This window comes from Carcharhinus amblyrhynchos, chromosome 11 (assembly GCF_965287045.1).
Source record: "Carcharhinus amblyrhynchos chromosome 11, sCarAmb.v2.hapA, whole genome shotgun sequence".
NCBI classification, from domain to species: Eukaryota; Metazoa; Chordata; class Chondrichthyes; order Carcharhiniformes; family Carcharhinidae; genus Carcharhinus; species Carcharhinus amblyrhynchos.
The window spans coordinates 43,891,113-43,902,514 of NC_137334.1; the positions used below are offsets into that span (position 1 = coordinate 43,891,113).

Sequence of the window (11,402 nt, forward strand, 5' to 3'; positions counted from 1 at the left end):
TTGTTGGTGCTCTGTAATCAACCTTCCCTTTCCAATTACTGAGCCCCAGTTTCCCCCAACCTAACTATTATGATGGCTGTGAAGGCCACAGGAGATCATCAGTAGATCTCCCCCTAGGCTTCATACAGTACGAGCGAGTGGAGGCTTGCCCAATGTGAAGCAGTCAGTGGGATTTTTAAGACCGTTACTTTACCTGGACCAAGGTTGTAGGTCCCAAAGCCAGACTAACTATCTGTGTGGAGGGAATCAAGATACTAGTGGACCAAGCCAGAATTCCAGGCTAGCCACACAGATACCTGCCAACTCTAGCAAGGTCTGCAAGACATAACAGGCTACGAGATGAAGGCAGGTAAAATTGCTGGCTCCAGTGCACCATCCCCAATGAGCTCATAGTAGAGCATGCAAGAGGAACATCTTAGAAGCCAAATTTGGGATAACCTTTCCTTAATATTTGACTAATCCCAGGAAAATGAATTAGGACACCTTCAAAGCTTGAATGTAATAAGGCCTGTGCAATTTGCAGAATGGGCAACACCTGCAGTCCCTTTTCTTAAGCCCAACAAATCGGTTTATCTTTGACTGTTAGTTTATTGTCCCCACAACTGGGTCTCCAAACTCAATATGTACCCCATTGCCCTGAATCAAAGATTTATACACTCGGTTAACAGGTAGCAAAATGTTCTCCAAGCTGGTCACAAGCCATGCCCATCTTCAGCTTGAACTGGTCCCGTTCTCCCAGAAATATGTGACTATCAACACACATAAGGGGCTCTACGAATATACTGTTTGGCGTCTTGCAGAGATTCTCCAGTGTGAGAGTTCACTTTGAGGAGAAATGCGTTTTTCAAGCAGCCAAAGTAACCTACTTAGGCTACCGAGTAGATGGCAAGGGATTTCATCCAATCTACTCCAAGGAACACCAAGTCATAATCTTCCTGGGATTAGTCAAATATTAAGGAAAGGTTATCCCAAATTGCAATGGGAGTTCTAAGATGGTCCTCTTGCATGCTCTATTATGAAAATATCAGTTATTCCAAACATGGTGGGGAGGATGGAATCCCAACAGGAAAACCAAAAAGGAAACTATGATTCTGCAGAAGACAAAGAACTTTTGCAATGGGAATTCTAAGATGGTCCTCTTGCATGCTGTATTATGAAAATATCAAAGTTCGTCCTGAAAGCTCTACAAGCCAATGCTTTTTCTAAAGTTAAACATCAGTTATTGTCATTTAACTTACTGGCCCATCTTGACCCTAAGAAAGACCTTATATTAACTCGTGATGCTTTCCTGTATGGGGTTAGTGCAGTGCTGTCACATCACTGAAAAGGGAGGACTGAAAACCTATTCTGAATACCTCCTGGACCTTTTCAGATGCAATATTCTCAAATTGAAAAGGAAGAATTGGCAGTTGTATTTGGTGTGATGAATTTCCATCAATACTCTATAGTCAACGTTTTTTATAATTATTGACCATCAATCTTGATTGGACCTCTTCAAAGAGGACAAGGCAATCCTCCCATCACCTCCACTCAGATATAGTACTGGGCTTTGTTATTGGCAGCTTACAAATAGCTTCTGGAACACTGCCCTGGAGCCTGGACACTTAATGCTGATGCACTGAGTCGCCTCCCACTGCCTACAAGCCTGGTTCCTTTACCAACATTGGAGGAGGTTATGATGCCTCTGAGCTTTCTGGAAACCTTGCCACTGCCAGCAAGGCAGATTAAAGCCTGGACCCAAAAAGATGCAACCTTACCCAAAATAAGGCACATGATCCTCTGTTAGATTCCATGGACAACCCTCTGAAGAAATGAAGCTCTACCTCATCAAAAAAACTGAATTTAGTGTTGAGGGTGGTATCATTTTTTTGAGGGTCCTGAGTAATTGTTCTCTCCCCAGGACCATGTCTAATATTATTGGAAATACATATTGGCCACTCGGGAGTATCCAAAATAAAGATGCTGGCTAGGAGTTACGTCTGGTGACCCAATCTTGACTCTAAGATTTAGACACATACTCCGAATGGTTGGAGGTGCACAACATGGGCTCCACGACTACTCAGGCCATGGTTGAGAAATTGCAGCAAAGCTTTCCCACACATGGAATACCAGAAATCCTGGCTTCCGCATAGCATAGCCTTCACTAGCAGTGATTTCCAGAGCTTTGGGCTATCTAATGGTATCCTACATGTCCAAACTGCACCTTATCACCTGGACTGGCAGAATGAGCAGTTCAAACCTTCAGAAAGGGCATCAAGAAATAACTGGTGGCATCCATGGAGACTAAACTGGCACAAATTATGTTCAATTTTAGGACCACACACAACAGGTGTTGTTCAAGCAGCACTATTAATAGGATGGTAGCTTTGTACCAAATTGAGCCTGCTACTTCCAAACATGGTGGGGAGGGTGGAATCCCAACAGGAAAACCAAAAAGGAAACTGATTCTGCAGGAGAAAAAGAACTTTTGCAATGGGAGTTCATGTAAGGACTGCTGGGGATGTTCCCAGCTGGGTACATAGGATCATTATGGAGAAGACAGGACTAGTATTTTACAAGATCAAAGTTAAGGGTACAACCCTAAAGAAGGACTTGGACTATCTCAAAACCAGGGAGTCCCTGCCTGAACAGGTCCCACCACCAGCTATGTCAGCCACTGCCAGCTGACTCTGCATTGGCTCCTCTGGATAGTGAAAGTATGGACTTAGAGATGAATGCTGAAGAAGTGGGCCTCAGAGCTGAAGTGGATCCTGAGCAGGAACCCACATCAATTTCCCTGTACTGCTTTCTCCGAAAGAGAATGACCCCTGTTAGTTTTACACTGCCTGGCCTGCTTTAACAGATCTTCAAATGAGCACCAGGCAATGGCAAGAACCTCTTTTCAGTGAGTGTGCTGGAAGTGACAGGGACCTAAAGAGGGAGGGACATTATGGCCACAAAGGGATCATCTGTAGATCTCCCCATTGGCTTCTTGGAGTACAAGCTGCCTTAATGAGCGAGTAGAGGCTCATCCACTGGGAAGCAGTCTGCGGAGGTTTTAAAGCCTTTTGCTTTACCTGGACTGAGGTTGTAGGTCCCAAGGTGAAAACTACCTGACTGTGAGCAGCGGGGTGACTCTTTCCTTTGGTGCACAATAAAGGGTGTTGGTAACGATAAACCAGTGTTTGGCTGAATTACAACATTAACTCAACTCTCAACAAGGATGCCCCACTGTTGAGGGTCCCTCTTTCTGGAGTTGCAGCCTCAGCAATGGCTACTGCTAACAGGGAGGCAGTTGAGTTGTCAGCCCCTTCAGCAACTCATGGGGCAGACTAACAATTATTAACTGGACGGTGCAGTCCAGTACGGCCTGTAATTGGCAATGTGCCTCCTCAGGTGAGTTGCCCCTTGCTTTTTGGCTCCAGCAGTGGCACATCTAGGTAAGTGGCAAAATTCAGCTGTCTTCAATCCCACTGCAAACTGTGTTCCCTGGCCACTGACTTCCATCCCTTTTCCCTGTCAACAGTCTGAGGCTGAACCAGATTGTTCAGAAGATTAGTGTTTCATTTGGCCCTGCAGTGAACTTACCCAATTTTAATTGCTTTACCATTGACAGCTGTGTCTTCAGCTGCCTAGGACCTGAACTTTGAATTTTTTCCCCTAAATCTCTCCTCACTTTCCTCCTCTAAGATGTTCCTTAAAATCCACCTCTTTTACCAAATTTTTGCTCACTTACCCAAATATCTCTTAAAGTGGATAGGTATTAAGTATTGTTTGAAACCGCTATTGTGAAATGTCTCAGTACATTTTAGTGTGTTGAAGGTGCTTTTTAAACACAAGTTGTTGTTGAATAATTCACCTTCTGAAAGCCTCTCCCCCACCTACTAGTGATAAGTGTGATAGAACATTCTCCAATTGTCTAGATGAATGTGGCAACAGCAGTCATAGAATTTGGTAACATTCTGACAAAGCAGTCTGCATGATTGGCTGTCATCCACAAGCTTAAGCATTGCCTTCTTTCACCCCCAGCATACTTTAGCTGCTGAGTAATCTATCCACAGGATTGAATCTGGTAAAGCTCTTCCCAAACCTGTGACCTCCACATTTTTGAAGGACATGGGCAGCATGTGCATGAGAACAATATCACCTCCAAGTTTTCCACTGACTCGTAAACCATCACAACTATTCCTCCATGGCCACTGGGTCAAAATCCTGGAACTCCCTATCTGCAACATTCTGATAGTATGTCCATCGTATGTATTGTAGCAATCCAAGAAGAAGGTTCACTACCACCCTGTCAAAGACAATTAGGGGCGTGCACAAATGCAGGCCTTTCTTACAATTGCTATATCCTCTGAATGAATATAAAGAAAAATGGCAGTAACCAAATTAATCATCTTGAGACCAGCCATATCCTTTGACCTTTGAAAATCATTTTCTGCCACAACAGGATTTAAATTTCCCTTTTGCAACTTGAAAGGGAAATGCAGAAATGAGTATCTGTTTATAAATCTAATCTGATTTTGTTTGATTTAATTAAAGCATATTTGTGGTGAATATCTATGAAATGAAAAATTCAAAACTAAAAACAAAGAAACTAAAAGTGCTTTTATTCCACTGAGGGTTAATTTAAAAAGAAACAAAATGAAGAAAAACGGTCAATCTATCTAGATTTTATGCATAAATTTTATTAGGTCTGGAGCATAACTCCAAGTCCTTTGATCTGCAATCAGTTGAGTGCTTTGTGGATTTACACTGTAGCCTGAAGGTACATTATACAAGAAAACTGCAGACCTTTGCTATTGACAGTGATTGCTATGGAGATTAGTCAGTCATAGCTACAACCTGACAGCTCTGCATGTGTTTTCTTATTGATGCGGATAGTGCCTTGTACTGGCATGCATACTGTGCACATATTTTTCCTTAAATCTAAACTCTGTCTTCCTGATGGGCAGCATAATGTTCAGACTTCAACTCCAATGACTGAAATGTTAGAAGTATATATGCATATATATTTTATATATATGTGTGTGTGTGTGTGTGTGTGTATATATATATATATATATATAATACACACACAAAAAAAATACACTTTATTTTCATCTTCTGTTATTTGCCAAACAGCAATGGCAATGATGACAATGTAAAATAATAAAGACATGTAAAAAGACTGGATTTATGGGTTATGGGTTCATTATATGTTTATGCCTTTGCATTATATTATAATCGCCTACAGTGTGAATAATATTAGGTGTAAATTATATTAAAAACACTTTACACATTCTTTGACCATAATGAATTCAAAACTTTCAGCTTTTTATTTGAAAATTTGATGTTTTGCAAAACGTTATCCAGAAGACAATTTTTATTAATCTGCATTTTGGCTTGCATTGAGCACTTTTGGTTTTCATGAAAATATTAATTTAGCTTACAAGAGAAGCGTGTCATTAGTTGAATTATGAGTCAGATATGGTATAGGTTTTTAGTTTTAAATCTGGATCCAATTAATTCTCTACAACTGTAGAACAGCTGGTGGCATTTAGACTCTAAACAGTGCTTATTCTCCTGTGTGTGCATCATTAGAATCAGGTACAGTAATCATCCATCGCTGCAAGTAGTTGGCAGGTGAGCCTCAGATGAAGAAATCTTAAGTTATAAATCAGGGGTTTTAAGTATTTTATTCATGTAAAGATGATGCTCCATTTAAAGATAATTTTCTTGTCAAAGCACATTTTTCATTTTAAAAATCTATTAATTAGTCCGATTTGTGATCCTCCACTACCATGTAGTCACACTCTACCAAGAAGGTGGATAATCCTGGTTTCTGATTTATCTACAACTTACTGCCAACAAGCAGGTGGAATGTCACATGTGTATCTAGTCCTCCTTGTGAACCAATTGGAAACTGACTAAATGTTTCCTAATTTAATCAGGTAGATTCAAGTGACAAACAACTGTTTGTTTAGAAAGTGAGCTTTACCATTTAAAATACAATGCTACCCAAAAGCACCTTTTCTGAAACCTCCAGATATAACGGCATAGTGTGCTGTGTTAATATATCATGCTAAACAAAGGAAACCTGTCTTGACCTCTGATATGAAGGGCACTTTTCTATGCTTAATACAAGACAGCAGAAAAAGATGGCATTACGTTTCTTGCCAGATTTTTTGGGTACAGGTTTAGTTTTCACAAGGTATTAAGTTAGAAGGACAGTATTGATCATGAGTTGTCATTTACATAATCAGAATTATAATACAATAAGATAGCAGTGATCAAAATTAGGAAGTGTTAGTCCTGAAGTAAATGGTAATATACTTTGATTATTTGAATACTTGTTTAGGCAACAATGTGTCTACATTAATATTTATGTTTTGAGTACAGTAATATGTTATGCAATTTCTCAAGCATAAAATACACATTGTCATGGTGTTACTTGAATGGCACAAATAATTCATATCCACACTGCTTTAAGTTACAATTAATGTTGCAGAGCACAAACAGTAGAAACTGCTTACAATCAATTTTAATATAAACTTCTATGTAACTAAATATCTGATTTGCTTTTCATCAGATGCAGAAAAGGATGAGAGTTCTATAGACAGTCCACTACCTAGCAGCCCTCAAACCCAAGTCATTCAACACAGTTCCATCAGCACCTCAAATGGTATAAGTTCAACGGCAATGGTAGAAGCTGTTGCTACTTCAGTCCTCACCCAGATGGCAGACCAGAGTTCAGAGATGAACCTACCCGTCCAGTCTCATATTACCATTGCTCCTTCGTCTCAGTCTCAACCTTCAGGAAGTTGATTGGAATAATATTTGTATTACTTAAATCCACAGATATTGTCTCAACAGTGACTGTAAAATGGAAATTTTGGAACTAGGAGGACAAATCTCCAAGAAACAAATTCTATACTCCAAGTTTAGTTGCTTTTATTAGTTGTATTTCAGATGTGGCAACAGCAGTGTAAGCAAAGTGAACACTTAGCTTCAGCCTTGAAAACAGATCTCTTAGTCATTGTTCTCTGGCCCACAATGCATTTGGCATTTTCTATTTTCTATAACTAAAACAATATTTAAGTGTTTATTTTCTGTCTGTCTGTGTGGTAGGAGACAAGAGTTTTTGTGAACAGTGGCATGACTTTAAAAGGTCACTCTCCTGAAACTGTGAAACAACTGTCAAACATTATTGATACCAAAGCTCCACATGGGCTAACTTGACCTGCACTACTGTTCACCTGATCATGACCAGCTATCCAGAGGTCCAAGAAAAATCCAGCCACCAATCTGTGACAGACAGGGGAAGGATTGGAGCAAATGAAATTTCCAGTGTTTCTCTTCAAACAGACCTTTTTAGTTCTAAAATAAGATGCTGACAAATGTGTAGTTGAACAAAATGGGTTACACATCTAAATGAGTAATTATTACTTTATAAATTCTTGGACTCTAAGCTGGTCATGAAGGAGATTTTGTTTTCAGATCCAACAATGAATTTATTCTCTTTGCCTTTTCTAATTTGCACATTGCAATGGGAATGAAAAATTGAAAGAATGTTCATTACTGTTAATAATTTTGATTAATTAGTTTTTTGTTATGTCATTTTTAATAAGGTATAGCCAGTACATTGTTTTTTAAATCTGTTGCCTGAAAAGCTCAGCAACTATGTTGGGTATCACAATGAATGATGCATTATTGGTGGTCTATAGTTTAGACCAACAGTTCTGTGAATGTTGCCTTTTAACGTCACACTGACTTTTTGGTGGAATCCTATTTAAAATTATTGTGTATACAAATAATGAATATTGATGATTAACATTCCATGTGCAGTTTGATTGTTATTGATGAGATTGATTGTATATTATCTATCTCCTCATCAAAACTTCTGTGAAATAATTGATTTTACTAAATGTGCCATCAACACTGTAGTGACTTCTTGGTCATACTTAGAGATATCGTTTAAAACAGGAGAAGCAGAAAAAACTACTCAAATCGTATGCAGTGGCAGTGACAATACCAATGGAAAGAAAACAAAAGGTGAAAAAAAACATAGACAGCAGGATACCATTAGTTCTTCATATTTGTAAATATGTCTATAGATATGTGCACATTGTGCTACCACAAGGAGTAATGAGTAGCAAAATTAACAGGACATGGAATGTAATTTCTCCAGTACAGCTTTACAGGTCTTCTAGTTTATAATTGTGTAATTTGCCAGATTAGAAAGTAGGAACTGAGACAAACTGTTCGATAGAATTGCTTGGGACCTTTGAAGGAAACTTCTCAACATATAGTGGTAGATGAATTCTTTGTGATAGATATCAATTACACTATTCAACAGAATCAATTTCATAATTCTTGTTTTACAGGCTATCTGTAGACAAAAAAAAATGTCTTTTATCTTCCTGATTGCAAGCTTCCATTTCTACAGAGGTAGCTTGAGGTGTATTCTTCCTCTTTGTGCAATTTGCATGAATAAGTTCTCTGAGAGAATAAATAATTTATCTAAGAACATGTCAATAAACTGTTTTTAAGTGCGTAAAATTATAACATTTTTATTTCAAAATGTCAGCTGCATTTTTAGGAGGAAATATTGGGTGTACTATTTTTCCCCCAAAAATATAATTCATTCATAAAATATTTAAAAGTATATTGCAGAACATTTCAACCTGAAGATTACATAAAGTGCCACACAATCATGTTCCTCTCAAGTGCCTCTATATAATTGTAATTCCTTTGATATTTACAAAATACATTGCATGTCAGACATACAGCCTGAGAACAAAACATTTCAAATTAGAAAATTACAAAGTACAATAGAAATCAACTTTCCTTCATACAAATATTTATCTGAGGTACCTCAATACAATTTCAATACCCTTGATATTCACAAAATACATAGAACAAGTTGCATGCCTGACACAACAATTTTCCAGTCTCTCACTGGGCCTTAAACAGCAATCTTTCCCGGTTGCACCTCTGCAGTGGATGCCCTAAGCTTTAGTTCTGGATCTTAGGAATGTGCTGGTCTGCAATAATCAGTCAAATATAACTCTATACTGGAAGACCAGCAAGTGTTGGGCAAACCAAAAAGCAACTTTCATCCAGCTGATGATCCTCCAACCACAGTGGATGTTTATCTCTGTGTCCCAGGAAACAGCCCGTAGAGCGCAAAGTCCTGCACCACAAAGCTGTTTTGGGCTGATCCTCTCTAGATCTTCCCTGCAAAGGCACATTCCAAAAGGTGGTGAAGAATGGACTCCTCACTACCTCAACGCCAACATGTTGAGAGGTGAGACTCTGGGGATGTAGGAAGGATTTGATGGGACCTTTCTCAAGCCGCCATGCTATCTCTTGTTGTTTGAAAGTTCTGACAATGAGGCATTCTGCCAAATGGTATTGATAGTCTGTTCAGGGAACCAGGATCTGCCATCTCCTTTTCTTGCAGAACCTGTAAGACATTACGTGCAGACCACTACCTGATGAAGTTGTGGTCAAAGTTTTTCCCGAAGGCCTGATTGTACAGCACGGCCCAACTGCTTGAAGTGCTCCGTGGTAACATTACCAGACCCATCCTTCACAACATTGGGGACAGATAGAACCTCATCTTGCAATGACACTTCGTGTTTGCATACTGAGGGTCGACATACAACTTCATGCAGCTGCACACAAAGGTGGCCATCAGGATTCTTAATACTAGTGCTGCCATCTACCAAAAGCTACTTGTACAGCAGAATTTGCCTTTCATGTCTGAAATTCAAGCTTTATTGTCATGTTGGATTGCAGTTAATGTTGCAAAAACTTAAGCACTTTAAGTGACACTGACCCTTGGCTTTCTAAAAGCTTACGATGAATTTGATTCCAAAATAAAAATCCTGTTACAAAACACTTGATTTAGTTTGGTTTTCCTCTTAATTTGCATGAGGTACCCATAATCTTAATAATGAGCTAAATTCAAAATCAGCCATTGTACACAAGAGGTTGTTGATTGAAAGTGACTAACTGCAGTTAAAATCATTTGAATAATTAAACAATGTAAATCTTCTCTGAAGTAAATTTAAGTATATAATTTGAACATAGATATCCTAGTGAAATTATGGGCAGGATTTTACGGCCTTGCTTGTCCCGAAATTGTAAAATCCTACCCAAGATCAACAGACTTTTCCATAGTTCTTTCTGCCACAACCCCCCTACCAAAGTGCTTCAATTCCCATGATGGGCAGGCCGGTCAAATTACAGCCTACAGGTTAGTTCATGCTGTGTTCAGCATAATTTATTTTTCGTCGATCTATAATTACATGTTTATCAGCATAATGTGATGCCTACAACAAACCAATTTCCAGAGGCTTGCAACAACCTTTTCTAAGTAAAAAAAAAAAGTAATCATTATTAGTGTTACTAGTTGCATAGATCTTTAAACAAAACTGAAGAAACCAGGGTGATTGCAGATGAGATACAGTGGATATGTGAGGATGGCACAAGACAGATGAAAATGACATATCGTGACAGCAGATATTCTGACAGGAATAGCTACAAGGAGCAGCAAAGAAAAATTATATTTTTAAACAGCCAATTTGGAAAGAAATGTAATTCAGTATTTTTTTTACAGCATTTTTACCTCATTAGTTTGCTTCTCTTGCTGTCTGTCTGCCAACATGTTTCCAGCTGTTCTATGGTCCATCTTCCACCTAAAGTTCCCTGCAGCCTTTGAGAGTACAGAAGATGGCTGAATTGATAATACAAATAAAAATAAATTATTTTATAATACCTATTACAGAAATGTGGTTACAAGGTGACCAAAACTAGGTCCTGAATATTCAAATGCATTTGATATTTCGAAAGACGAGGAGGAAAGGAAAAGGAGGTGGAGTTAATAAAGGATATATACAATAGTAAGAAATGATCTTTCGGAAAATCAAGATTTAGGGTGGAACTTTCCATTCCCACAAACAGCAGAAATCATGGGCAAAACATTAAATTTGGCATGATGGATAGTTGGTTTCCTGCTAGCAGGAAATTAATTTTTTTCCCCCCAACTTTGATATTAGGTTAAAGATGGATCAAGTTTCCTGCTGAGCTATGTCGGGAACCATCATCAGAATTATGTCCATCCTCCAAATTAAGTGAGCATCACTGGATAATTAGAACTGTCTGCTTCCTGACTGAATGGCATGTATCTTCAGTTCATTAATGACTTTGAGGTATGTAGACACTTCTTTCACCTACATTTAAAAGCAATGACGCCTGTATCACTAACTGCACCAAGGATGGCATGGGAGGCCATGTTGGGGGAATATAGAGAGACTGCCCTGAGATTGAGGCCATGCTGTTGGGGGCATATTGAGAGACTGTCCTGAGGCTGAGGGCATATTGAGAGACAGTCATGAGGCTGAGGGCATGTTGTGGGGGGGCTATAGAGAGACTGT

The 11,402-nt window shown here is 38.9% G+C and overlaps 1 protein-coding gene across 7 annotated transcripts in view; it reads left to right on the plus strand.

Annotated features, from left to right (window-relative positions):
- The window catches only part of atf2 (activating transcription factor 2), a 144,680-nt gene extending 134,858 nt beyond the window's left edge, over positions 1 to 9,822 (plus strand). For all 7 annotated transcript variants that reach the window (XM_080198947.1, XM_080198946.1, XM_080198945.1 and 4 more), the window contains one exon: positions 6,551 to 9,822. In XM_080198947.1, the coding sequence (XP_080055073.1) occupies positions 6,551 to 6,786 (236 nt within the window). In that variant the 3' untranslated portion in view covers positions 6,787 to 9,822. The remainder of the gene's footprint in view (positions 1 to 6,550) is intronic.
- Positions 9,823 to 11,402: the final 1,580 nt, after the last annotated feature.